The sequence below is a fragment of the Arachis ipaensis genome, chromosome B10, assembly GCF_059453495.1.
Source record: "Arachis ipaensis isolate K30076 ecotype BB chromosome B10, ASM5945349v1, whole genome shotgun sequence".
Lineage (NCBI taxonomy): Eukaryota > Viridiplantae > Streptophyta > Magnoliopsida > Fabales > Fabaceae > Arachis > Arachis ipaensis.
In genome coordinates, this window is record NC_142435.1 from 144,738,168 (window position 1) to 144,765,063 (window position 26,896).

The 26,896-nt window shown below is 32.2% G+C and overlaps 2 protein-coding genes, 1 long non-coding RNA gene and 1 pseudogene across 5 annotated transcripts; 1 reads left to right on the forward strand and 3 right to left on the reverse strand.

Moving 5' to 3' along the window:
• The first annotated feature begins 10,935 nt into the window (after nucleotides 1–10,935).
• Nucleotides 10,936–14,865, forward strand: LOC107622941 (uncharacterized). 2 transcript variants are annotated; one of them, XR_015881043.1, is made up of 3 exons: nucleotides 10,936–11,740; nucleotides 12,089–12,318; nucleotides 12,435–14,865. It is a non-coding gene; the product is annotated as an uncharacterized LOC107622941 (long non-coding RNA). The 2 variants fall into 2 exon arrangements; XR_001616302.3 differs by lacking the exon at nucleotides 10,936–11,740 and having other exon boundaries at nucleotides 12,181–12,318; nucleotides 12,435–12,586; nucleotides 12,653–14,865.
• Nucleotides 11,555–13,150, reverse strand: LOC107622940 (uncharacterized). Its single transcript, XM_016325021.3, has 7 exons — nucleotides 13,082–13,150; nucleotides 12,865–12,917; nucleotides 12,663–12,778; nucleotides 12,514–12,541; nucleotides 11,997–12,418; nucleotides 11,825–11,897; nucleotides 11,555–11,714 (listed from the first exon to the last, which is right to left on the reverse strand). The coding sequence occupies exons 3-7, from the start codon at nucleotides 12,711–12,713 to the stop codon at nucleotides 11,638–11,640; spliced, it is 651 nt and encodes a 216-aa protein (XP_016180507.3). The 5' UTR covers nucleotides 12,714–12,778; nucleotides 12,865–12,917; nucleotides 13,082–13,150; the 3' UTR covers nucleotides 11,555–11,637.
• A 2,601-nt stretch (nucleotides 14,866–17,466) lies between the features above and the next one.
• Nucleotides 17,467–22,299, reverse strand: LOC107622939 (putative SWI/SNF-related matrix-associated actin-dependent regulator of chromatin subfamily A member 3-like 1; annotated as a pseudogene). The gene is made up of 5 exons (XR_015881044.1): nucleotides 22,005–22,299; nucleotides 20,560–21,697; nucleotides 20,084–20,478; nucleotides 19,385–19,649; nucleotides 17,467–18,766 (listed from the first exon to the last, which is right to left on the reverse strand). The product of XR_015881044.1 is annotated as a putative SWI/SNF-related matrix-associated actin-dependent regulator of chromatin subfamily A member 3-like 1 (transcript).
• On the reverse strand, nucleotides 20,354–21,230 carry LOC148582008 (putative SWI/SNF-related matrix-associated actin-dependent regulator of chromatin subfamily A member 3-like 1). The gene is made up of 2 exons (XM_088494964.1): nucleotides 20,663–21,230; nucleotides 20,354–20,559 (listed from the first exon to the last, which is right to left on the reverse strand). The coding sequence occupies exons 1-2, from the start codon at nucleotides 21,228–21,230 to the stop codon at nucleotides 20,354–20,356; spliced, it is 774 nt and encodes a 257-aa protein (XP_088351090.1).
• Nucleotides 22,300–26,896: the final 4,597 nt, after the last annotated feature.

A 26,896-nucleotide genomic window follows, 5' to 3' on the forward strand; every position in this document is an offset into this window, starting at 1 on the left:
GGATATCCATAGGCTTCGGGGTGATCGATCCCCCTCTTTATTTATTTGGATATTCGTTTTATTATTTGAATATCTGTTTTGTTGGTCTCGGGGTGATTAATCCCTGGTGGTAGCCGCGTTTAGTTCATGCCGTCAGACGGGACAATGCTTTTGAAAAAATGAATTTTGTTTGAGGTTTAGGCCTCGTAAAAACCTCCGGATGTGGGTAGGAAAGAGCGTCCGGTAAGAAAATATACGATTAAACAACTTAAGCAATAAATGAAAGTGAAAAAGGCAAAAAATAAAGGGTAAAGAGATAGTTTTAAAAGACCTCGATCTTGTTGCTTTGGAATGATGTTTTAATGTATAGTAACAGCATAAGTTGGTGGCATTCCAGGATCTCGGGAGCTCGGTCTCGTCTAGTCTTTTGATCATGTAGGCGCCTTTTCCGATTACCGTCTTCATTCGGTTAGGACCCTCCTAGTTGGGCGTGAGATTTCCTTCTCCAAGAGTGGGGGGACCGACATCATTTCATCGTAAAACGAGGTCTCCTGGTTCGAAGTCTCATCGTACCGTGCTGTGATTGTACCTTAGGCATATTCTTTATTTTAGGGGCTACTGACCTCGTATGCGAGGTCCTTTTCTGCTTCTTCGTCGTTTCCTCTCACAGTTCTGCGTGGGGTAAGGTCTTGGCGTGCAGCAAGGTCGGCGAGGAAGATGCCTGTCGTGTCTCGAGATCATTTGTAGATGTCCATGCTGGTGTTGTCGCACTTTACCGCGATTTTTCGGTCTCTGTGTATCATTCTGATGGTGCCATTATCGGCCTGGAATTTCATGATTAGGAACTTGGTGAAGATGACGGCAGATAGTTCATTGATCGTCTTTCTTCCAAGGATGTTGTTGTAGGCAGTGGAGTCTTTGAGGACCACGAAATCGGAGAGGATGGTCTTCCTCTGGCTTCTGGTTCCAATGGTTAGTGGTAACACTATGGAACCATCCGGTTTGAGGAAGTTATCTCTGAGTCTGGTCACCCCGTTGCGGTGGGTTTGTAGATTTTTGTTTCGAAGATCCAGTTTGTCGAATGCTCCTCTAAAGAGGATGTTAGAATCAGCTCCGGTGTCGACCAGTATTCTTTTCACAAGTCCGGTTCCTACTTTTGCCAAGATGACGAATGGGGCGTCTTTCGCTGAGGTGTCGTATTGCCAGTCATCCGGAAAAATGTGATTGCCGCTGGAATCGAGGAGATTGGTGCTTGGTTTCTTGTGGCTAGTACTTTGAGATCCCTTTTTAGTGCTAATTTTGACTTTTTCGGCGCATCCTTTCTGGTGATGACGTTTACGATTATGGTGGGTTCGGTTTCCGGATTTTCTTAGGATACCTATCGTATCATTCTTGAGTTGCGTTATTCGTGTTCTGGTGATCTTTCTCTTTGATTTCTCTTAGGCTCTCGAATGATTTTGGAAAACTATAGGAGTTTTCCATCTCAAATGGCTTGTTCGAGGGCATCTTTTAAGTCAAAGCAATCTTGGATTTTATGCCCATATTCTCGGTGGTAGTCGCAGTACAGGCTCTTGCTACCGCCTGTCTATTCCTTCAGTTGTCGCGCCTTTGGGAGGAAGCCTCGTTCCGCTATTTGGTGGTAAATCTCCATGATGGGAGCAGATAGGGGGTGCAGTTTGAGAACTTTCCCATCCTGTGTAGTTGGTTGATGTTTATGCCTTTGGGGTGTTCTTTCTGGGTCTCTTTCGGTAGTGGGTTGCTACGAGGTGCTGTGTTGTCGTGTTGCCATTTGTTGGCAGCCACGACTTGGCTTACCTATTTGTTGTTTATGTTTTCCCTCGCGATGCTTGTGATTTCGTGCATGGGCCAAACTGGCTTGGTGGTAAGGTGCTTTCAGAAATCTTCATTTCACGAGTCTATTGGTCAGACATAGACTGGTTACCGAGTCCGTGAGTCCGTCAATCATTAAGTACTCATCATTTAACCTGTCGAGGTATTTTCTCGTGGATTTGTCTTATCTTTGGGTAATTCCGAGTAGGCTAATCGGGTGCTTTGCTTTGGTGATCCTGGTGGTGAACTGGGCCAAAAAATTTCTGGAGACGTCGTTGAAGTTGGTTATAGAACCGTTTGGGAGGCCATTGAACCATTTGATCACAGGGTCGACTAAGGTTATCGGAAAGGCCCTGCATCGGACCGCAACGACAGCTCCTTCTAAGTTCATCCAGGTCTCGAAGGCCGTTAGGCGTTCCTAGGGATCCTTGGTGCCGTCATAATTTATGTTGGTGGGTTTGTCAAAACCTTTAGGGAGTTTGGCCTTCAGGATTTTCTCGGTGAATGGGGTAGCTCCCATTATTACGTGCTTGTTTCTTGTTCGCTTGGTCTCTTGACGGTGCCTTCAATCATCCTCGTTAGGTCGGCGCTCTGGATCTTTGGATTCGCTCCGGTCGCGTCGTTTTCTGTATCGTTCTTTGGGTGACCGTTCGTGTTTGGCCTCTCAATGTGACCGGGTTCTAGAAGTTGCTTTGACTTGTGTGTTCGGGATGGTCATTCCTCGGAAGTAACTCGGCCCTCGAGGTTTTGCACTACAAGGCATAACTCTTGGATTATCTGAATTGCTTTCTCTCCTAGGCCGTCGGGCGCTCGGGCTTCAGTAATCGGTCGTTTGTCTTTCTTTGGTTGCTGCCGGACCGGAGTCGGCTAGCGGTGCACGGTGCTTGTTATCCTCCCATAGGTGGGAGGTATGCTATCCCGAAGTTCGGTTGTTAGGCTTCGCGGGTTTGAGGAATAGCTTGAATAGTTCAGGTGAAGAGGCGACCACGATAGGCACGGAATTGAAGTAGAGAGAGAAGATGGGGCCATGACGCTTGGAGAGACAGATGAAGGAGTGGTGGATGAGAGGGTCCAAGAGGTGGAGGTGTCCTACTAAAAGGAGGATGGGCTTTGGATTTTGTCGTTGGAGTAGGGTGAAGGTACATAAAGAGTGTTATCACTAAGAAGGTGATTACAAGTTCAAAAAACATTGTTCCTTTTTCCCCTCAGTTACAAGTAAGAAATCAAGTGAGTGAGTTTGAAGGTTACTCCTCGAGGTTCTCTGTCATGCTGTCACGACTTTGCAGTTCCCACAGACAGCGCCAATGTATTAGAAGTCTTTGGTACGGGTTGTAAGATGGATCGGAAACTTGCGAGTCGAGACGGTCACCAGATTATCTGATTGGAGCAATAGGGTGTGGTACCTACAAAGACACTCCGACACTCAAGTTAGAATGGATCTGAGAGGTATAAGTTGTGTAGAATGAATGACGTAGAGGGGGCCTCTAGCTCCCCTTTATATAGCTAGTGGTAGTTATCTCATCTTATCTTATTTGGTTAAGACAAGGGAGGTATTCGAATTTGAATGTTGATAGAGATTGTAGGTCAGTTTAGGCCATCATCATCTTATCTTATTTGGCTAAGATAAGGGAGATATTTGAATTCGAATGTTGGGTCAGGATATTGGAAGTTATTAACCTGTCTTTGGGCTGTGAGGATAGCTCAATCTTAGGATTGCCGAATTCGGTGACCGTTCTGAGGAAAGACCTGAAAATCGAGTCCAAAACAAATATCATAGGATAAAATTTACATCAAACATGAACCATCAAAAATCTCTATGAAGCATTGAGTTGTCGCGTATAAAATATTTTATATAATTAAAAAACACATTAAAAACATTTTAAAAATATATAATTTATAATTTAATATTTATAAAATAATAAAATATTCATATTTAATAAAAATTTAAAATTAACATATACATATTACACAGGTGAATTTATAAAATATTCATATTTTATAAAAAAAACTTTTAAGTATATTAATACACAGGTGTTTCAATAATTTTTAATTGTTGATATTAATTATAAAAATTATATATAATATATAATTAAGATCATTAGTTAAAATGTACTAAAAGACCAGTATATCGATATACTTAAAAATTTTTTTAAGTGTTATGTAATTACTATCACTATTCTCTGAAATATATATGTTCTCGTTAAAAAAATAATTATAAACTAAACAAATTTTTAAATATATCTAAAATATCTTATTTCAATAATCTCAATCGTTAATTTTAATTAATATATTATATATATTTTTTATAATTAATATAAATAGTTAAAATTATTGAAATACGAATCGACTAATTACACTTGAAATTCTTCTCAGAGACTAATATCCATACTCTCTCTCTCCTCAGCTGATTGAGCGCAATTGATGCACATGCTTCTCGCTTTAATTTATACACCATAAAATATTTTTGGATGTTTAATTATACAAAAATTAAAATACTTAAACTTTTCAACGATACAAATTAGAATTCGTTGAAGTCTTTCATACTTTTAAAGTCGGTTGGTTATATATGATTAGATTTAGGTCGCATTAATTTTTTTTAACAAAAGAGTGATAAGCAAGTTTATCTGTTTTGCCTAACAACCCTATAAATGAAAACGAAGATGTGGCCATTAATTAGCTAAGCATGTGTATCCCCATTTGTTAGTCCAAAACGATGGATTAAACATGATGATTAAGGTAATAATTGAACAGAACAAGTAATCATATGAGAGGTATGGTACAAAATCTTGATAATTAACTAGCTAGCTAGGGTTGTTTTCATTTTAATTTCTTAGTTACACTTTGTAACTTGCACTAACTTTAATAAGCCATTGTAAGCATTTTTTTTAACGTGATAATTATTTGGATAGTTTCTTTTGAAAATGAAAATTTATCAAATTTTGCATACAAGACGTGGGAATCAAACGCAATAAACTGAAAAGTTAACTTGCTTAGAGTGAGCACTAGTAGGTATCCAATTACTCGTCCGAATCCGAATCGAATTAATTAAATTGATTCTCTAATCAATGGGTAATCGGGTCCAACCCAAACCAAATCGATGACTTTTGTTAGTGATTGGTTCGGATATCGGTTTTGAGGGTGCGAAACCCGAACTAACCCGCAAACCCGATCATATATTAATCAAATAAAAAATAAAAGAAATATATATAATTTTTTCATTAGACAATGATTATTCATTATTAATATATTTGGATTTTAATGAGTTTAGTTTTTAATATATTTGGTGTTTAATATGTTTGGATTATTTCTATTGATGTTACATATTTATTGTACTTGTTGAATTTTTAAGATAAAAATTTGATTTTTTTTATAAATTTTAAAGTCATTGGGTACCAAATTACTCGAATCGAACCAACCCATTTTTAATTGGTTTAGTTTGATTTAGGTACATATACAAAAAAACACAAATCTAAATTAAACCGAACTAATTACATTTTGATCGATTCAGTTTTAATTTTACCATAAACTTAAATCAAACCGAACTGTGCTCACCCCTAAACTTGCTAATTAAAAGTACTATTTCACTCTATGAATGAATGCAAAGTACCCGAACCAAAACTTTGAATTATAAAAGAAAAGATGAGAATTGAGATAAATCCCAATTTTTGTAAATATATAGAGATACCGCAAAACGAAGTTTCATGCAACTTCGTTATTTTCAAGGGTTCAAGGACATGTTTTGTTTTACTTAGTCCTATTGATTACTCCTGTGATCCTATTATTCCTATCTCCTGAATTTCTATTTTGAGCTGCACCTTTTCATTTAACATAAAATTGTTGCTGCCAGTTTTTTCAGTGTTTTTTTTTCCTTTTTTTTTATAGGGGGTGTCTTTCATTTTTGGCCCCACGTGGGGTTGTCACCTGTTTCCTTCGTAGAAATCTAAGCTCTACCCACTCTTTTCTTGTTTTGTTATGCATCCTAGATCCACTTATTTTTTTTGTTTTATTTTATAGAAAAAATTTTAAATGTACTGAAAACATAGATATTCTAGTTGTTTTAACCGTTAATTTTAATTAATATATATTATAGAAAAAATTTTAAATGTACCTGAAATATCGGTGTTCCAATTATTTTAACTCTCGATTCTAATTAATATATATTATATATATTTTTTATAATTTAAATTTACGGTTAAAATAACTAGAACACCAGTGTTCCAATTACACTAAAAACTCTTCTTATATTATATATATTTTTAATAATTAAGATAAATAACTAGAATATCAGTGTTTTCGGTACACTTAAAACTCTTCCTATTATATATATATATATATATATATATATATATATATATATATATATATATATATATATATATTCTACCCATTGTTTTTAGTTTGGCACAGCATACTTACTACATACCGTTGACAGGAAAGTTGGATTGTTGTTTTCTAAGTTCTTGTTCATAAATTTTAATCAGCTTATTAATCTTCCTTTACCACCGTTTTTTTGGTCTGCCTTCAATGACAGCTACTTTAGTATAATAAAGAAAGAAATTAGCAATTTATGAATGTCTTGTGTTTTATTTATTTTTAATTAACAAGTTCTCTTCGATTTTATTTTCAAATTAGATGGATTAATCTTCTGATCTCAACATTTTTTACTAGTAGCAAAAATATTTTTGTAATGTGTCTTTCATATCCAAACTAATACTTAAACACATAAAAATATAACTGCATATCAGTAGATTCAATTTTATTCTTAACTAATATATTTAAAATGAGTTTAGAGATAATATACATTGTTAATACCAAAATTAAAGTTATCATGCTTCGTATCCGTACATGCGAATACTGTTATTTCTTAAGCATTACTAATACTTCACTCAAACGATACAATAAATTTGGTCAGATGCATGGCATGGGACTCTAATTTAATAACAATCAATTATTACATTGACTTATTGAGTGGTTTTCATGGAGCCAACCCTAAATTTATTACTCTTAAGATTAGGACAAAAACTCTGTCCACATAATTAAGTCAATCGATCATTTTAGGGTTAACACATTCATTATTGTTATGATGATGATGATGATACGATCTATATTCTGAATTTATTTGGATTCTAATTTTGCTAAGCAATTCCCCCTTCTTAACATTCTGTCCAAAATTTGTTGACCTTGTAGCTGTAATTTTTTTTTGTTATAGAATGTCTATTGGGCCCTAGTTGGAGGCCCAAATAGGCCCCATCTCCTTTATTGGTAATATTACTCGATTCTTATTTTCTTATTAGAAGTGTAATTTCACTCCTTATAGTAAAACGACAATACCATGATTATACATCAATATCTAGCAAGAAATAACTCAATGAAATTTCTTACGCAGAAAAAAAATTACAATTATTATTATTTTTTACTTAATTTAAGATTATTTGGAAATTGTGGAATTGAATGATTGTATACGTACGTAGGTGGCAAATTTTTTCCCTTTGTACCAAACGTTATTGGGGGATCCATATCATATCCATTGGTAGATAAACATTTTGTAGTAAGAAGACACGTGTTAATTTGATTGAAACATATCATGACTTTTGGCAACTGCGTTTCTAACAAAAAAAAAAAAAATCGTGTCGTATTCATGTGTGATTCCCCAATTGCATATGGTCATATGGAGAATTTAATTTAATTTTGAAGTATGTGTTGGACTGTAGCGTAAATTTATAGAAGGTAGATAGACATGCAGAATGGAGGGTGGTGAGTTATCGAAAATGGGGTAGGTGGTTACATGCATAGGGCATGTTACTATGTTAGATTGTTAGCGACCCTTTTAATTGCCTTTGTCACTTAACTAGAAAATTATCAATAATCCCAAATAAATAATTAAGTTCAATAAGCCGTGTGGATAAAATTATAATTTAAAATATATAAATTATAGCTGCACAAATTAGAAAAATAACACAGAATACTAGAGGTAGTAAACGGAAAAGTTTGCTCCGTTCCGTCCTGCTCAACAAAGCAGTCTTAAATTTTTCTTTTGTTCTATTTAATGGTAGACTGGCGTAAAATTTTTAAATTCACAATCATTTTAATAAATTTATAATTTTTAAAAATATAAAAAATTATAATTTTTAAATTTACAAATATTAAAAATTTTATAATTATAAATATATAATAAATATAATTATAAATCAAATTTTTTAAATAAAATAATAAAATTAAAATAAAATAAATATTGTCCAAAATTAAGAGTATACATGAGTCGAGTGAAAGCGATTCCAAAAACGGAACTAGATAAAATATTAAAAAGGGGCAAAAAATATTTACACAATAAAATAAGATTAAATAAAATTTTAAGGGGGACTAAACTGAAATTTATATATAATTTATATGTAAAAAATTAAAATTAGGGAGGTCATTGCGCCATTTTCTATAATGTAGCTCCGCCCTTGTCGGGTTCGCCTTGACCCGGACCTAACCCTAAATAATAATCGGATGTATTTTTTAGACCCTTACCCAGCCATTGACCCCGTGAAATTTTACTACTTTCATATCACACTAAAATCGGGTCTAAAACCTGTGAAATTCAGGTCTTGATAAACTTTATGTCAAAAACATACTTGTTAACGAAAAGTTGATATTCATATTTAAATTTGAATTTGTCTATAAATTCTAATTTCATGCTTCTTTGATCTATTTTATAATTTAACAAATGTAATTAAAAATAAAATAATAAGTTTATAATTAATATAACAAAATATTAGAATTAATTTAAAGCATATATACATGTTTTAGTCTCCTTATGATACACATGAGTCGGGTGAAGCAGGGTCTGCTTTGAAATAATGACCGAGTCTATTTTTGAAACCTTTACCTGACCCTAAATCCGGTGAAATCACACCAAATTAGGCCCCAAAATGTTCGGATCTGAACTGGGTCTTCGGTCTGGGTTGGACCATGTACACCCTTATTCAAAATATATAATTAAACATCTTCAAGTTGATAGTCAATAAAATATAAAACATAATCTAAAATATAATTTAGAACATCTTCAATTATCATCTTCATATTCTTGTAGATCAATAACATCATAAAAATTTGTAAAAAAAAAAGGTCCTGACAAACAAAAAAAAATGCATGGCCTGCCGTGCAAGTCCGCCTCGCCCCGCCGAAACCCACATATTAGGCGGTACGGGTTAGACGTGCTTTTTAAGTTTGGCGGTTTTAAATTTCCAATCTAGCCCGTCTTTTTTGGCGGATTACGCGGGCCGCCGGACAGGTTTTGACCTGTTTGTCACTCCTATATAATGCATAGAATTTAATTTTAATGAATTGTCGGTGTAAATAATTTTACATATGCATTTAATTACATAATGTCACATCAATAAAAATAAATATTTTTTATATTGACTACATGAACAATCATTCAAAAGAAGAGATGTAATTATACAACTGTATAAAATATTTTATACTATCAGTATATTAAAATTAAACTCATAATACATATGGTTCATTTTTAATAGAAAGTAAAAAATGATATAATTGTCAGAATATTAATTAGAATATATTTATAAATATAAAAACTACACTAGTCAAATCTTGTAACAATATTAAACTGTAAAATTAATGCTTACTATATTTATTTATTATACTCGTCCTGTTATGATGGTAATTAGTTGGAATTAATTAATCACTTATTTTACTTGTATCAAATTTTAACACATTTTTTTAGGCTAATCAATGATTAAAATAATTAATTTTTAAGAATAATGAAAGAATTTTAATTTGAATACATGAAGTTAAAATGGTAAAAAATTAATTTTTTTTAAATACTTAAAGTATTTTATTTTGTGACAAAAAGGAATAAAATGGGATATGCCATTTTACTTTAAAAAATTTGATTAAAAATCCAATTTTAGTGTAGTAAAGAAATTCTAAATGTGAAAGTTATTCACTTTTGTAAAATTTGTCTAATGCTTATTTTAAATCAAATAAGATTGTAATAATTTATTTAAAAGTGATCTAAAAGAATAAAGGGTTTAGATAATATATACCATAAGAATAAAGGTCAAAACTACAAATAATAAATGGTTTTAAAAAATTTATTTTAATAAATATATAATAAATATATTAAAGTTTATATTTTGTATTTTTTTTATTAAAAAAATTAATAATTTTATTATATGTCTTTATGGCTAAACTCAAATAATAAACTGTTTTTTCCAATACCCATCACATCATCAATAATTTTATTAACATTAACGATTTTTTAATTTTTTTTACTAAAAATATGAACTCTTTAGTATTTTTCTTTTTATTTTATTACCGAAAAAAGAGTACGGTTTATTATCAACCGCCCCTCTACTACTTGATCTACTTCTTCTTCTTTTTTTTACTGAATATACAGAGGTTCGAATCCGCAATCTCTTAATTGAGTATGAAGAGACTATGCCATTTTAGCTATTATTGCTTCTTAGCTACTACTTGATCTGCTTACATTTAGCTACATGTATTAGTTTTATATATATTTTTTCCTGTATGAATGAATATGATTATTATTTGGTACAAGTACAACAACCGCTCCTATATTGCATGCCTATTAATTCCATTAGCATCATGTTGCAATCAGAGCCACATTTTCTTTCTTTTTGTTCTAGTCTTGAAGCCGAAGTCCTTATTGCTATAAAATGATAATCATCAAAAGACTATAATTTATATAGTGGTATATATTATTGCCCGTTAATTCTTATATTTGGTGTGAACAACATTATATTGCAACTACCCTTTTATTTGAAGTTGCGGCAATGGTACGGTCATTATCATCCAATGTCATTACCATATGGCCCTCATTTCTCGTATATTTTTTATCGAAAATATTTGTTAATAAAAAAAATTAGTCAAAATCAGCTAAAATTTATTTATTTAATATTTATTAATTACAACTAATAAATATTAAATAAGACAATAATTAATAAATATTAAATAAAACAAGTTTTGATTATTTTTTTATATAAACATTACCCATTTTTCATCTTGTCATCATCACTATACATTTTTGTCTTTTTAATTCTGTATTTTTTTAATTTTCTGCAAAGTTTTCCTGCTTAGTTTATTTTTATTCAAGTTTGTTCTTTTCTGTTCTTGTTGTATTCCAAATTTCTATGGAGTTTTCTTGTACTTGTAATCACTTCGAAATTCAGTGAAGTTGTTTATCTAATTTGCAAATCAAAGTTGTTTCCTTTCCTTGTTTATTTTTGGATTCTGCAAAGTTTGTAGCTTCTTTTATTTCATTGATAAAGTAAAAACTTTGATGCATGTAAAATTGGTACTCGCAAGAAGAATATGTTTCGCTTCCAGATATTAAATTTAAAACCATTCTAGATGTTTGCAATTGTTAAAGTTGTCATTGATTTCAATATATGTTCAATCATTTATGTTGTTAATTTGTCATGTACATGTTCTTGAATCCTTAATTTGATCATATTTTATTTTCCATCATGCATGTAGAATAAAATAAAATATCAAATTTGGTATAAAAATAAATTCTAAATAAATAAAAACAAAATAATATTTGAACTTCAAACGAGCATCTTTGTAAAACTTACTTAAGGTTATGAAAATCGAACCGATCATTAGTACGCAGATTACTATCTATCTAACAAAATTCTGGAAACTATCTTACCTTAGCATAAATATGTGCCTGTCAAGAATTTAAAACGCTAACATATAAGTTTGTTAAGATCATATCATATCAAGCATAAATGGTAGATTAAGCTTCCTGATTCAGTTATGGAATCCCAAGAACTAGTTTTGCCTTAACCATCAGTTTTTTCAGTCTTTTTGAGACCTTCTGCTTGCATCTCTAGGAATATGTTGTATATCCGGAATGTACTTTATGATCCTTCTCCCTGTTGAAATTGAAATTCAAAATAAGGTATCAGAAAGCAAGATTTTGTAGTCATTATTGCTGGTTTCCAACTTAGAAAACAAAAAGGGACCATAAAAAAGAGGCACACACTCTTTTCATGTGCTTGGTATCTCTGATGGAGTTTCTTCTTTGAGATTTCAAGTTTCTCATCCAAGTCTGATGCCTGTGGAAAGAAAATGACACATGGCTTTATGTAACATTAAAATTCCAGTTTTCTGTTTTCGCTTCTTATATAAAGAAAAAGACACAGTTGTGTTCTTACTTGGCATTTTAGAGCAGAATTTGACCTATCATGAGCTTTCTTCTTGTCATTCTCAAGTGAATTTGTTTTCTCATTTGGTTCTTTCAATGCAGACTTTTGGAGCTTTATGATAGGGAATGACTCTGATAACTCTTGCCTCAGTGGCAACTCCACTTTTCTTTTGTTTTCTGCTGTTGTGAGTTTCCTCTGCCTTCCATGAATCATATCAACACCACTGCTGTTGTGTGAAGGTCTAAAATCTCTTGGATTGTTTGCAATGGTGATTTGTTGTTGCTTTCTTTTTCGGAGTTTGTTGCGGCGGATTGATGCTGATCCTTCATTGGTAGGTTGTTGCACTTCCATTTTATTCTTCTCTTCTGTTGTTGGAATCCTTCTTTTCTTGCTTTCATGAGGCTTTTCAGGTTCACTGCTAACTTTAGGATCTGTTTTTGCATAAAGAGAAGCACACAACCTTGTTAATGGGTTTCAATTCAACCAGAATGGAGGGAAACCAATACTTTTAAGGTTGTTGACTCACTTCCATCTTCATCTAGTTCCTCAAAAAACTTCAACCAGGAAAGAAAGCGGATCGTCGCGCCATCAGGAGAATAGTAAGAACAAAAAACAGAATTTTATTGTTTTCGCTTTAATGCTGACAAGCTTAAATAATTGTGCAGATTTACGTACGGTTAGAAGTTCTGATGGAGGCATAGTACACACTAAAGCTCCTTCATCCATTGGAGGAATAGGCAATGCATTTTCATCCAAAAGGGTGGAAGATTCAGGGCATTCACTACTCCTTTCTGTGTAAATTTGTGTAAACAAGGTAATCTTATAATCTAGCTAGTATCTAATGCAATTTAAGTGAGCTACTATTAATACCACTAACCTGAAAGTGCAGCATAATCAGCATCACAGTCCTTTATAATCCTCTTAAATATGCTGCAATGATATTTTATCAGGTATAGTTTCATTTGAAAGAAACTACATTTCAACTATACTAAGAAAATCTTAGATAAGTCTTCATATAAGTCCTAATCATAGACTCAATAGTTATCAAAACTCAGATAATAAGGTTGCAAGGACAAAGGTGACATGACTCATACTTAGTAGTCTTCCTTGCTGCTTCAGTAACCTTCCTTGACCAGTGATATTGAAGAACATTCACTGTAGGTCTAATATTTGTAGCCTGAAGAACACAAATTTTGAGAAATATAATGTTTTTTATGGAGAAGGGAAGGAAGTGAGAGATAAATAAAGTCATGATCTATTGCCATCATTGTTGGATATGAAAATTTAGTATTAAGTGCTTCATAATCTGTTAAGAAAACTATTTAGTAGTATTGAATTGGAATAACTTGTAGAAATTTGTGCAATTATAAAACCTAAATCTATGCATACTTACATGTATCTCTCCAACTGATTGAACAATCAATGACAGCACCCTTAACAAATTTATTATCTCTGTCTCTGTCTGTTAAAACAAAATCCATTCAAAATTTAGGACAAATTTATGATTGAAAGTAGACAAGCTTTTTAGAAGAACACTTCAAATTGTGATCATTGCATATATTAGCTATCCCATTGCAAAGTTTCATCTCAAAAAATTCTAGTACTACCTCAGTTATGTTTGTTGTGGTTTTTGAAATGTATCACACAACTAAAAAGGGATAACTGAAAATAGAGGAAAGGAGTTTATTACTTACAAAAATTGTATAAATTTGGGTGTACTAAAATCTTATTTTCATTTTCTGTTTTTATTTTTCGTGTTATCGATTACACGAATTTTGCAAAAATACATAAATAATGAGAAGGAAAAAAAAAATTTTTATTGTTATACTTTTTAGTAGAATTTGAACGTAGAATATACAAAAAATGAAATGAGACGCAAAACCCATTTTGAGCATAACAATTTTTATTAATCTCAGCACAATAAGTTATAATCACTAACCTCTTTGTGATGGTTGTAAAGTCTCTCCTTAATCTCCAAAATATGCCTAATATTATGGTACTCATCCTCAATCCTATTACCCAATTCCTCAGTTTCTTCAATGGTGTAGTTGCTAGTATTTTGGTTAAATCCAATTACCTTTGTATCCCCAACCTTATCATTATTATTCCCTCCATCACGAAGCTTATTACTATTAGCACATTCAATTTTGTCACCCTTAACATTATTATTTGAGTAATGGTAGGTTTCACAGACTTGAAGAACAGAATAAAGTTTCTCCATAATCTTACTCCTTCGGTGCCTGAACATTTTGGGATAATCTAAAGCAGCCACATCAATTGCATTGTGGATTACATCAAAGATGCTACATTCTGCACCCTCAAAATATTTCTTCCACTCTTGATGGCTATCAGAATTCATGGGGACTAAACAAAATTAAATCTTTTCCAAGAAATAAATAAAAAAGAATTCACCTTAGGGAGATTCTGCTTCTGGGGTACTACAGATTGACACAGACATATAGATCAAAATCTACCACTGATATAATCCAAGGGATAACAACAAGACTATACCACAAAGTAATAAAAGTGCAATAAGAAAACTATGATTGGGAAAATAGAGATTCACCATTTGGTGATTTTCATCTGATGATGCTCTTTTGGTATGTCTAGAGTGGATTCTGTGCTATTAATGACATTAAAGAGTTTTTCAATTCATTGACACAGGACACCGTTTATGGAAAAGTTACCATGTAGTGTGGCCTAAGGATAATATGGGAAAGATGTTTTTGAAGCATTTGAAGCTACATTTTCCATCGAATGACTCTCTTCATTCTAATTTCTAAGAGTGATCCTTCTGGTTCTGTATGTTTCCAAAACAAATATCACACTCTTGAAAAGGCTTCAAAGTTCAAACATAACACTCGTGCGAGGGAACTAATTTTTGTCATAAACAATGTTTCATGTATTAAATGGATTTTTTTTTCTAAAATAAAATAAAAATAATAATTATTTTCCAAAACCCCATTTTTTAACTTTAATTTCTCAAATACGATTTTTTTTTATTTAGAGCAAGTTCGGCGCACTCCGGCAAACTCTATAATTTTGATAGAGTTCGCCAATCTCCGACGAAAAACTTCACTCTAAATTCTAAAAAAAATAGCTAACTCAAATTCTTAAACTTCACAATGCACAATGACAACTATTGGAATTTTTAAAAATTTAGAAGAAGTTCGCTAGAGATAAGGCTCACAGTAACCCAAACAAAATATCGTATTCCTGAAATTAAAGTTGGAATATTGGATTTGGAAAAATAATATTTTTTTAATTTTATTTCAGAAAAATCCCTGTATTAAATATTTAGTTGACTTCTATTTATTGTAATACTCTTTTTAAAATTCTTGATAAGGTTATTCTGCTAGCCCCTCTCAGTAATTATCTTTTTAGCCTTTGCTTTCTTTTTAAAAGTCAGATTGTTTATTATTATTACTAGTGCATTAATATTAATCCACAATTTTATAAATTAAATATGAATAATAATAATAAATTTTATTTTAGTTAAAATGATAAACATGTTACACTAAAACTAAAAGATTACGGTTCAACTCTTGGTGTTAAATTTTTTTTATATAATAAATTGTATATGATAAAGGGTATAAAAAAAAATTGTGCACTAAATCCCCTCCAATCCTTATTATTTATGTAATAGATTATTATTATTATTATTATTATTATTATTATTATTATTATTATTATTATTATTATTATTATTATTATTATTATTATTATTTGGGAATATTTATCAATTACATTGATAATACGTAAAACTTGCTCCTGTGTAACTTTTTTTCTTTTTTATAATATTTAAATGATTTTTTTTATTCTGACTTAAAAATATTTGAATTTTATGTTAATTTTTACAGAATTGCTACACATCCAAAGTATTTTTTCATCCAAGTTTATCCAGTAGATCCAATACCAACAAAAATTGAGCGTCATTACACGCGCTTTTTATTCTTCTCCTCCCCGCGATTCTTCTTCTTTTCCCTTGCGCTTCTTCTTCTTTCAAATACACGAATACATCCTCTTCTTCTTTCAAATTCACGAATACATCCTTTTCCTTCGCGCATGCAGATTCTTCTTCTGCTTTTCCTCCTCCTCTTCTTCTTTTTCTCCTCTTTTGTTATCGTCATTACCAACAACACTAACATTTTGTTAATGGATTATTTTTTCAATCGAATTGAATGGAATGCAATTGTTAAATTGAATGAATTGAATGGACGCAAGTGTTCTGAATTGAATTGAATTGATAATCTCTAAATTGTAGACACATTTGTTTTGAAGTTGATTAACGTGTTCGATTCATTATGGAGAAACCTATTTTGAATTTGATTTTATATAATGGATAATGTTCCGTTCATTTAGTACTATACAATTGTTTCACCTTAATAACATGTTCGGTTAATTATGAATTGAATTGAATGGACGCAGGTTTTCTGAATTGAATTGATAATCTCTAAATTGTAGGCACAGGTGTTTTGAATTTGATTTTATATAATGGATAATGTTCCGTTCATTTAGTACTATACAACTGTTTCACCTTAATAACGTATTCGGTTAATTATGTAGAAAGTTATTTTTAATTTGATTTTATATAATGGATAATGTTCCTTTATTTAGTATTATATAATTGTTTCACCTTAATAACATGTTTGGTTCATTATAAATTGAATTGTGTTGAATTGAATGGACGTATGTGTTTTGAATTGAATTGAATTGATAATCTCTAAGAGGAGGAGAAGAAGAAGGAAAGAAGAAAAACCTACGTGTGTAAATTTGGAAGAAGAAAAAGAAGTTTGCATGTATTTCATTGAAAGAAGAAGAAGAAGAAAGAGGAGGAGAAGAAGAAGAAAAGAAGAAGAACTTGTGGGTTGAAGGAAGAAGAAGAAGAAATACGAAGAAAAGGATAAGAAAAAAAAAAAGTAACGCATAATTTAAAAAGTTGTTACAATAACTTGGATAGATATGAATAAGAATTTTACTTTGATGTATAGTTTTATTCTAAATTTCTAATTAATTTTTAATAGGAATGCAATTGAAGTGCTACCATTAAGGAGTGGTCTTATATTGATAAAATATTGAAGTAAATAATAATAGTTCCTTTTCGGCTTTTCCTTCAAGTATATAGATTAAAATGAAACCTACGAATTAATCTGATAGAGTAAATGCATTTGTCATGTGAAGGATACCTTTCCTTTTTTTGTCATTTGTCTACAAAATCTTATTTGTATTTAAAATAGTTAAAATATTATTTTTAGAAATTTATTTTCCAAAGCAATTCTCATATATCATAAATGGCAAGGTCATAGCATTTTCTTTTTCTCAATACAACTATAACACCAACAACCAAAACAAAAAAATAACCAATTAATGCAGTTGAGAATCCGATAACATAAAAGTGGATACAAAATTTAACACACAATCCTGCAATTGAACAAGCACCTAGCAACCATCATTAGTGCTTTGCTAACTCGGAAAAATCTTAAACAAGGGTTGTTAACTTATTATATTGAATATAACTTGAGAATCCAATTAACCAAAAAGAATAGAGATTGCATGAATAAAGCGATGCAGTAAAATACACTACCCAAAAAAACCTGATCTGGCGAAGCAACTATTTTTTTTTTTGGCAAATTATGCCCATAGATTTAACACAAAAGGACAGACTTCGAATTATATCAGAGTTCAATTCCATCATCCTATTTACTATTTAGTAAACCACCAGCATCACCAGCTGAGATTAATCCAACTCTTTAGTAATAGAAATTTGATAACTAAAGAAAATGGACAGACCGTTCTGCTTGCAGGGGCCTTAGGGTTTCAGGTGCAGGTGTAAATATCACGACCACCACCACGGTGTATTTCATGGAGCTATGATGGAATGTGGCTGTCCAGGAAGAGGCAATGGATCGTGTCCATTGCATTAGACAAAAAGAGGCTGTGAGGATTGTTAGATTGGTTGTTCGGGATAGCATTGAGAAAAAGATGCTGATGTTGCAGGAGGAGAAGAAGTCATTTTGTAGCCTGAAGTATAAAGATCTAAATTTCCTTACGTCCATAGAATGACTTCCCCTCTTCTCCTCGTGTAACATCAGCATCTTTTCCTCAATGCTATCCCGAACAACCAATCTAACAATCCTCACAGCCTCTTTCTGTCTAATGCAATGGACGCGATCCATTGCCTGTTCCTTGACAGCCACATTCCACCATGGCTCCATGAAATACCCCGTGGTGGCCGCTGTGAGATTTACACCTGCAGCTGAAACCCTAAGGGGCTTGCAAGCAGAACGGTCGGTCCATTTTCTTTAGTGTCTTGAAATTGATCAATAACACCAGCCCTCTGTTCAGCCGTCATCAAGTCTTGAAACCAGCCTCCTTCAAAGGCACTTCCAATAAAAGTAACACCTTGCGATATTGTGAAAACACAATCGATTTTGCTGTTGGCTTCTGTTCTCTTGATTCTTTGAGAAATTTTATCAACGCAGATGTTTTGGAAGATAACTCTTCATCCGATGATGAGGATGAAGAGGTACTATCAGCTCTAGAAGGCTCGATTGGGGCTGAGAACAAGTCAGATTCAGATAGAGCTCTACGGCAAAGAGGACAACGGGGGGATCCGCTGGATTGTATAATTCTCAGAATACAGACTCGGCAGAAGATGTGACTACAGCGGGTGATAACGATGTTTGCTGAAGGAGAAGAGCAAATTGGGCACTCATAAGCTTCACATTCTTGCAGCGTTTCAAGTAATCTTCGCAACAACAGTGGGTTATTGGAAACATCTGCTTAAAAACAGTATGGTTAGTAGAATATACTAAATGTCATTTTTACCTCTTCTTCACAATTATCACCGAAAATAGATATTTCTATCTGAATCAACATACCAAGACATCATTCATATTGTGAAACCAGGAGCCGAAAAGAACTGTGTATATTCTTTAAAATGTTTTAAGGGAGATTAAAACGAATTCATCCATATTCCAAGATTCAAAACACTGAGCACTCTGGAATTTCATAAAAAGAAATTAATTGTACATCAGACACTAAATTATGTTGAACATTCTGATTCTAATACTGCACTAATCCAGAGAAGTGCCAGTAATTTTCGGGAATTATGACTCAGTCTACAGTGGTAAGTTTGGTGTCTCTTTAAATTTAAGGATCAAAAGTTCAGCATCATGCGTTAAAATTTTGTGAAAATCCTGTTCTCAGGTTTACACTTCCATTTCATGAGAAGGATGTAAATTTACTATAATAAAGTAAGCGACGATCTTGAAGCAGTCACATGGAATTATGGATTATGGAACAGAAAGAGAAAACATGAAAAAGATTGATAAATTGATATAGGAATCTACTAAGTAAATATCTACTGTCTACTGTGTGACAAGGAGAGTATATACCTTCAAGAGTTAAACGGAATGTGTTTGCGAGATCACTGGGGCACAATGCTACATCAGCACAGACTTGGCAAAGATGCAAAATGGTACTTAGTACAGCAGGAAACTTAACTCTTTTGGTATCCTTCCTCATTAAATGCATCACTTCACCTTTTATCCAATTATATACTTTACGTTCTTCTTCATTAAGTTCAACATACAGAATCTCAATAGTTGTTGGTGGCACCCCTAACAATTCATTGTCTTTTGTTCTTCTTAACAAAATTGCCTTCATCAATACATGATGAAACAAGTTGGTAAAACAATCTGAAAGACCGAAACCACTTATACAAGAAACAAAAACCCAAAACACCGAAGAACAATCAATGAAGTTCATCCAGCCCAAAGCCAGAGAACATTGAACACAACTACACAAAGAAATAAGAAAAATGGAAGGCAATATTCCACAGATTTGACCAAATTCTTCACAGCAATACAATCTTAACTCTTCAGTCTCAAGTAATGTGTGGAACAGGTTTAAAATACATGTTATAAACAAATAATGTGCTGAATTCAGCTTAGGCTAATGACGAATGTAATGAAACATAATGCAGCTTATTATGCAATGTAACACAAAGCAACAAAAAGCTTTGATCGCAACAATGCAACACAATTCAGTGGTATGTGAATTCCAAAATATAAGAAATAAAGAAAGATTCATACCTCTAGGCACTGGTGGCCGCTGTCGAGGCCTTGATTTATGGAGCGCTGAATGAACTGGTTCCAACTTTCTCTATTGGAGAATGGTTCAAAATCCAGGAAACTCATGAATGCAAATGCGTCCACGTAGCTATCTTTGGTGGGTGTGGTGGTGACAGCCCACCTCCTTTTGGAATTAAGGTGCATCACCATTTGCCTTCGCCCGGCTCCTGAAAGTTTTATGCCCTCAGCCTAATCCAAAATAATCCTATTCCAAACAACTCTCTTTGCCGGCTACTCGGCCCTTTTATTCTCCAAAGCCAGTGTAGTGTAAGTAGTGAGCACCAAATCGTTAGCCATCAACTCCTCAGCAGCCTTTGTCCTTTTGTTACCATAGTACCTCAAATAAGACGGTGAATCTGAAAAAATGTGATCCTCCAATTGTGAAATCCAAATCGACACCACCGACATTGGACACACAACCAGGGTTGGACCGTTACCTTTATCAAGCGTCACAAGAGAGAGCAAAGTGAGAGTCTTTCCGAGCTCCGTTTCATCAGCAAAGATCCCTCCCTTCCAAGGTTCTAGCATTTTGCAACCTACTCTTTTTTTTAAGAGGTTCAAAAACTCCCCCTGCATTCTCCACCGAAAACGGCGGAAGCTCCTCGCTTTCCTCTCTGTTAAGGAGCCACCATAGCCCTTCCTTCTTGTGCTGCAGAAGCCTCTTCCTCACAATGCTTTCGGGAGGCTCCAGTGCTTTACGATCAGCAGCCAACTTCTTCTCGAGGTCTCTGAAAATGTAGTCCACTGCCTTAAATCTCTTAAGGGCAATGGTTTCCTTAGCCGCAGGCTCCATAAACTCGTTGTTAAGTGGGGTAATTAATTGGCAGCTGCGGATATATTGGGTGATTAAGGAAGAAAGATTGAGACTGGTGAAAATTAATATCTTGCAGGTGATACTTAAGCGGCGGGATTTGTCTATGGACGTCGGGACGACGGCTTTGAGGAGGGTGGGAAATCCAAGGTCCATGAGAGGGGAGAATATTTCGGTAACTGCAGTCTTCAAGGTGCCGAGTCGCCAGGAATGCTTGTTGTAGACGTGGATTACGTTCTCGTACTCCAGGACAAACCTCGTGCTCTCGGAACCATGGACATTGCCGGAATCATTCATGACTACGAGAGCATGAGGCTTGTTAAGAGTCTGAGAATGTAATTCATGTCTACAACAAGCACTCCCGCCGACTCGGCACCTTGGAGACTGCTGTTGTCGAAATACTCTCCCCTCTCATGGACCTTGTAACCCCCATCCTCCTCGAAGCCGTAATCGCGGCGCGCATAGACAGATCTCGCCGCTTAAGTATCACCTGCAAAATATTAAATTTCCCCGTCTCAGTCTTTCCTCCTGAATCACCTAATACATCCGCAGCGGTGGCCACCAACTAATTAGCCCACTTGACAAAAACCACTGCCTTGAGAGATTTAAGAAAGTGGACTACATTTTCAAAGACCTGGAGAAGATGACGTCGTATGATTCATAGCCAACCCCCCTAGTGGGACAAGGCTCTATTGTTGTTGTTGAAATATCATGCACAATGAAGAAATACCATTCCAAATCCCTAGTAATCAGCTTCCACAAGTCTAAAAAACCACATACAAATGAGTTTTAAGATTCTAACAAAAGAAAAAACAAAAGACTTACAGCACAAATTCTAAAGGTTACCATTTATCAATCTAAGACTTACTGTTGATTATTTTTAAAGGTTACCATTTATCAATCTAAGAGAAAAAGAAACACACAGAACAGAACCTAGCCTAAACACATTTACCGCCAGGCGCCAGCAAGTTCTGTTCACAGCAACAATAAAATGGCTAATGATATTCATATTCTGTTAACAACAACAATACAACACAACTTTAAAGAACGCAAAGAATAGAGAAAACAAACCTGTCCGAAAGCGATGGGGAGGCAGCAGCGAGGACAAGGACGCGACGAACGACGAGGACGCGACGGAGACGCACAGGAGCAAGGACGGCGCAGCGTCGGAGACGCACCGGAGCCGGCGATAGAGACTGAGAGACTTGTGAGGAACAGGGAATTAGGGTTTTAGGGTTTCGCGCTGAGGTTCCCGAAGGGAGAGTGAGAGTGAGAGTGGGTCGGATGTAGAATTGAGAGTGAGAGTGAGAGTGAGTCTGTTGGAGTCCGTTGGAGAAGAGTGAGAGAGTCCCCACACGCGCATTTGAAGAAGACAGAGTTCCGAGGGACTGAGAGTCCAATAATAACTTACCATGTGGCAAGTTTTTTAAAATAAAGAAAAAAAGACAACTCAATTTCTGATTTTTTTTTTAGTGCATCATACGCATTTAAATTTTTAAAAATTTAAAAATACATTTAAATTTTAGTTTAGTTATTTTGTTAATTTTTATAATTTTATAAAATTTTTAATTAAATCTCTATATTTTTTTTTAACTGAATTCTTACATTAAAATTTTTTTATTTGGGGTTTTATATTTTTTTTTATTTGGGTCTCTATACTAATTTTTTTTGTTAGTTGAGTTCCTATCAAATTAAGCTAATTACTGCTTAAAAAGGACTTAATTGAAAAAAAATTGGTGCAAGGTCTCAATTAAAAAGAAAAAAAGTATAGAAACCTAATTGAAAATTTCGCAAAACTATAGGATTAACAGAATAATTAAATCTTTAAATCCATGACCTCTTCAAAATCTGGACATATCAATTCCTAAAAAGTCTCATTTGTTCAATTTTAAAAACTCTCTCACGTGTACATTTGTATCAATCAGGTCAGTACAACAGAAATAGCGCTTGATTTTTTTGTTGAATCTAATAGACCCAAGTGAAAGAATCAATATGTCTAAATTTTAAAAATATTAAAAATTTAAATGTATTTTTAAATTTTCAAGAATTTAAATGTTTCTCTAAAATAAATAATTATAAAAAATCATAATTAATTAATTAAATTTAGAAATTAATATACGAGGATTATTATATGTTGGTGGTCTTCACAAAGTATTTGACCCGATGAACAGCCAAGTGTTTGTACTTTTTTTTTTCTTATTTTTTATTGAGTTTAGTTAATAGAGTTAATAGTAAAATTCGTCTTTTGAAAGATTATTTATTTTTTAAATTAGTCTTTAAAAATTTTTTAGTCATATTAGTTTTTGAAAGATAACACGTAAGTCAAATTAGTTCTTCTGTTAGCTAGATAATGACGTGTCACGTTAACTATCACGTGACATAATAACGTAGTAAGTTAATATCACGTATCACAAGATAATTGATTGACGTGTTAGGTCAGTAACATTTAGTATGTCACGTATCAATTAACATGTAAAAAAATCTTCAAATTTGTGTTATAATCAGATTAAAAATCTATGTAAAAGAGATGTTTCATCATTCATGTATAATTTTCATGAAAAACAAAATCGAAAACAATAATTCTGTTTTCTCATTTAAAGGGTAGTTCAAAAAATCCATTTTTTTTCAATAGCTTATATATAGTATGTGAAATTCAATTTTCAAGAAAAGAAAAATTGCCGTTCTAATGAGAACGGTTTAATTATAAATTTATTTTACCATGTTTGAATTTATTGTCAAATTATTATAACAAAAAATAAAATAAAATAAAAGAGAGTAAATAAAAAATGTATGTGAAGAGAACAAGTGATCAAAATAAGTGAATTAAAATATACACATTAGAATTTCAAATTTATTATATAAGAAAAAAATAGAAAAATACACAAAGAATAAGAGCTTGTTTCTGTGAGTTTTTAAGAAAAGATCTTTTTTCGAGTTATATTTTTTTAAAAGATCTTATGAAAAAGTAGAAGTAATTTTATATTTGGGTATCTCATGCAAAAAGATCTTTTTATTTATTAATTATGTTTGGGTATAACAATATAAAAGTACTTTTTATTTATTTATTACATGAAAAACATCTTTTTTAAGAGAAAAAAATCTTTTAAAAAAAATATAAATTACAGCTTCTCAAAAAAGATGTTTTTTTTATTTTTCTGGTGCTTTTATTTTTACTACTAGAAATTTGTCAAACTAAAAAAAAATTTATTGAAAAAAGATTTTTTTTTATTAAAATAATGGCGCTCAAACAAGTAATAAATGTGATGACAATAAAAGAAAAATAGAGAAAGATTGAAAGAAATTTAGTGAGAGTAGTGAGAAATTTGATGGAGGTAAGACGAAGAAATTGAATCGAAGGAATGAAAGAATAGATTAAAGGGTGGAGACCTAGTACAATAATGAGTTGGGTGCATAAAAAATGTCAATTAACAACTGACTGCTCTACCACTGAATTATTGAGGAACAACAAAAAATTTGATCTCATAATATATAACTAATTTGGCGTATAAAAATATGGTGGTGGATTCTTGTGATGTATACATTCTTTATATACATTAATTATATCATAATGCTTGATAAATGGTAATAATGATTGAATTTAGTTAATATGTATCTTATAAATTAAAAAAAATTATTAAAAATATAAAAAATATAAATTTTTAATATATTTATTTTATATTTATTAAATAAAAATATTTAAAATTTTTTATTAATAGTAAACTTGTTCTTAAGACGCATGTTAATCAAACTTATAATTATTTTATAATTAGTACTTTTTATTCGTAATAACATTATGAGAATATAAATCTTTTAAAATTACGTTGGTTTTGTCTTGACATGATAGATTATAGCACAAAAGTTTATACAATTAAACTATTTTCACACAAAAAATCGTAAGAGACAAAACTCACAGTCGACTAAGAAGACCAGAGTTTTCGTAGACAAAAAAAATTAAATAATAAGATTTGTAGTTATTATTTTCATGTGAAAGGGGTTACTTTTTTACTAATAATTAAATTTGACATTCGTTATCTAAAATTTGAAAGAATTTAATGTGTATACTTTTATATTTGATTAGGTGTTAAATCTGGTTTACAAATAGAAATAATTAATTTTTATGCTTGCTATTTAAAAATAATATTTTTCTCTTTATGCATATAAAAATATAACTAGATATTAGTATAAAAGAAGTTATATTGATAGTTATAAAATTAACTCAAAATTATTTTTTTAATAAAATAATTGAATCTTGATTCTAACTTTAATCACAATATTAGTATTTTCTCTAAATTATATGTAATAAATATTTGAAAGAAGATAAGTAAAATATAGATTAAAAAAATAAACAGTAAAAATTTAAAACTAAATAAAAAATATGTATATAATAATATTTTTTATTTGAATTATATTATGTTGTTAATTTTATTTTTTGTATAACAGAAAGGTAGAGAAAAATAGAAAATGAGAGAAAAGAGAGAAAGATAAAGAAGAAGAATGAAAGAGAGAGTTTGTTAATTTCGGATAAAAAATTATTTTAATTATAATGAAAAAATATTGGGTGACACATTTTGATTTGTCAAAATACTAATATAAAATATAAATTATATATAGAGTAGAAAGGATAGAAAGAAATAGAAAAAGAGAGAGATGTAGATAAGAAAATATAAGGAAGGGATTTACTAATTTTGGAGGAATATATTTTTTCTTAATTTTAATATGAGATGTCATGCGACACATTTTGGTTATTAAATTAGTTAGTAATATATAAATATAATATATAATATAGCTATATTTAAAGTTTATTTTTAATTTAATTTGCATGCAATTAGAGAATATTATGTTGTATATTTTGATTGTCAAATTTGTAATTAGTCATTGATAATGATATATAAGAGGGATAGAGTGAAGGAAGAAATAGGAGAGATAGATAAAAGGAGAAAGGGAAAAACTCTTTAATTTTAGAGGAAAATATTTAATTTCAATTGCAATGAGAAAATGACATGTGACACATTTTTGTTATAAATTTAGTAATACTAATGTATGTTCCTGTATCCTGTACATAGTAATTTATAAAATTATATAAAAAAATTTATTAAAAAATTAAATTAAATATATAATAATAATTATTATAAATATTTTATAAAGTCATAATTAAAATATTAAACAACTATTAGGAGTTAAAATCTCGCTTTGTATGTGTAATAATTCATTAGCTAGCAGTAAACCCTTAATAAATAGAGCATCAATACGCGGTTAGATTTGGCAGGAGTACCCGAATATGGGGGTATCCGACCCATCCATACCTAGTTGGGGAGGGTAATAACTTGATCCGAGTCGGGGCAGATTTTGCTCGGGACAGGACATAGTTGGGTTTAGGGTATACCCCTGGATATATACATATAAACACTTTTTAGGAATTAGAATTTGCCTCACATCACAGCTTCAATGATTTACAGCATGCTAGAGAAATCCAGCCATCCTCACCCAGAGTTTTCTTCTTCTCGGCTTTACAAAAAATCTCATAGCTCTCGTCATCGTGGTTGCTGAGCCCATCACCACCTACCCCTTCACCCTTCACAACTCATGTCGCCGTCGCTGCTTATCCCGTTACCGTCGCTGTTGAGTCCGTCGCCACCTTTCTCATGTCAAGTCTTTTTTCTCTAGGTAAATTCCTCTCTCTCTCTCTCTCTCTCTCTCTCTCTCTCTCTCTCTCTCTCTCTCTCTCTCTCTCTCTCTCTCTCTCTCTCTCTCTCTCTCTCTCTCTCTCTCTCTCTCTCTCTCTCTCTCACATTGTCTGTTAAGTTCTTCTCTTCTTCTTCTACAGATTTATCACTTAGCCGCCGTCGTTATGAGTCTGTGCATTGTCGTTGCAATTTTATGTAACTCTGTCATCGAATAAAATAGAATTTTTATTCAAGTTGGACCAATTGAAAATAGGCATGCATGAGATCATTTTTGCATGT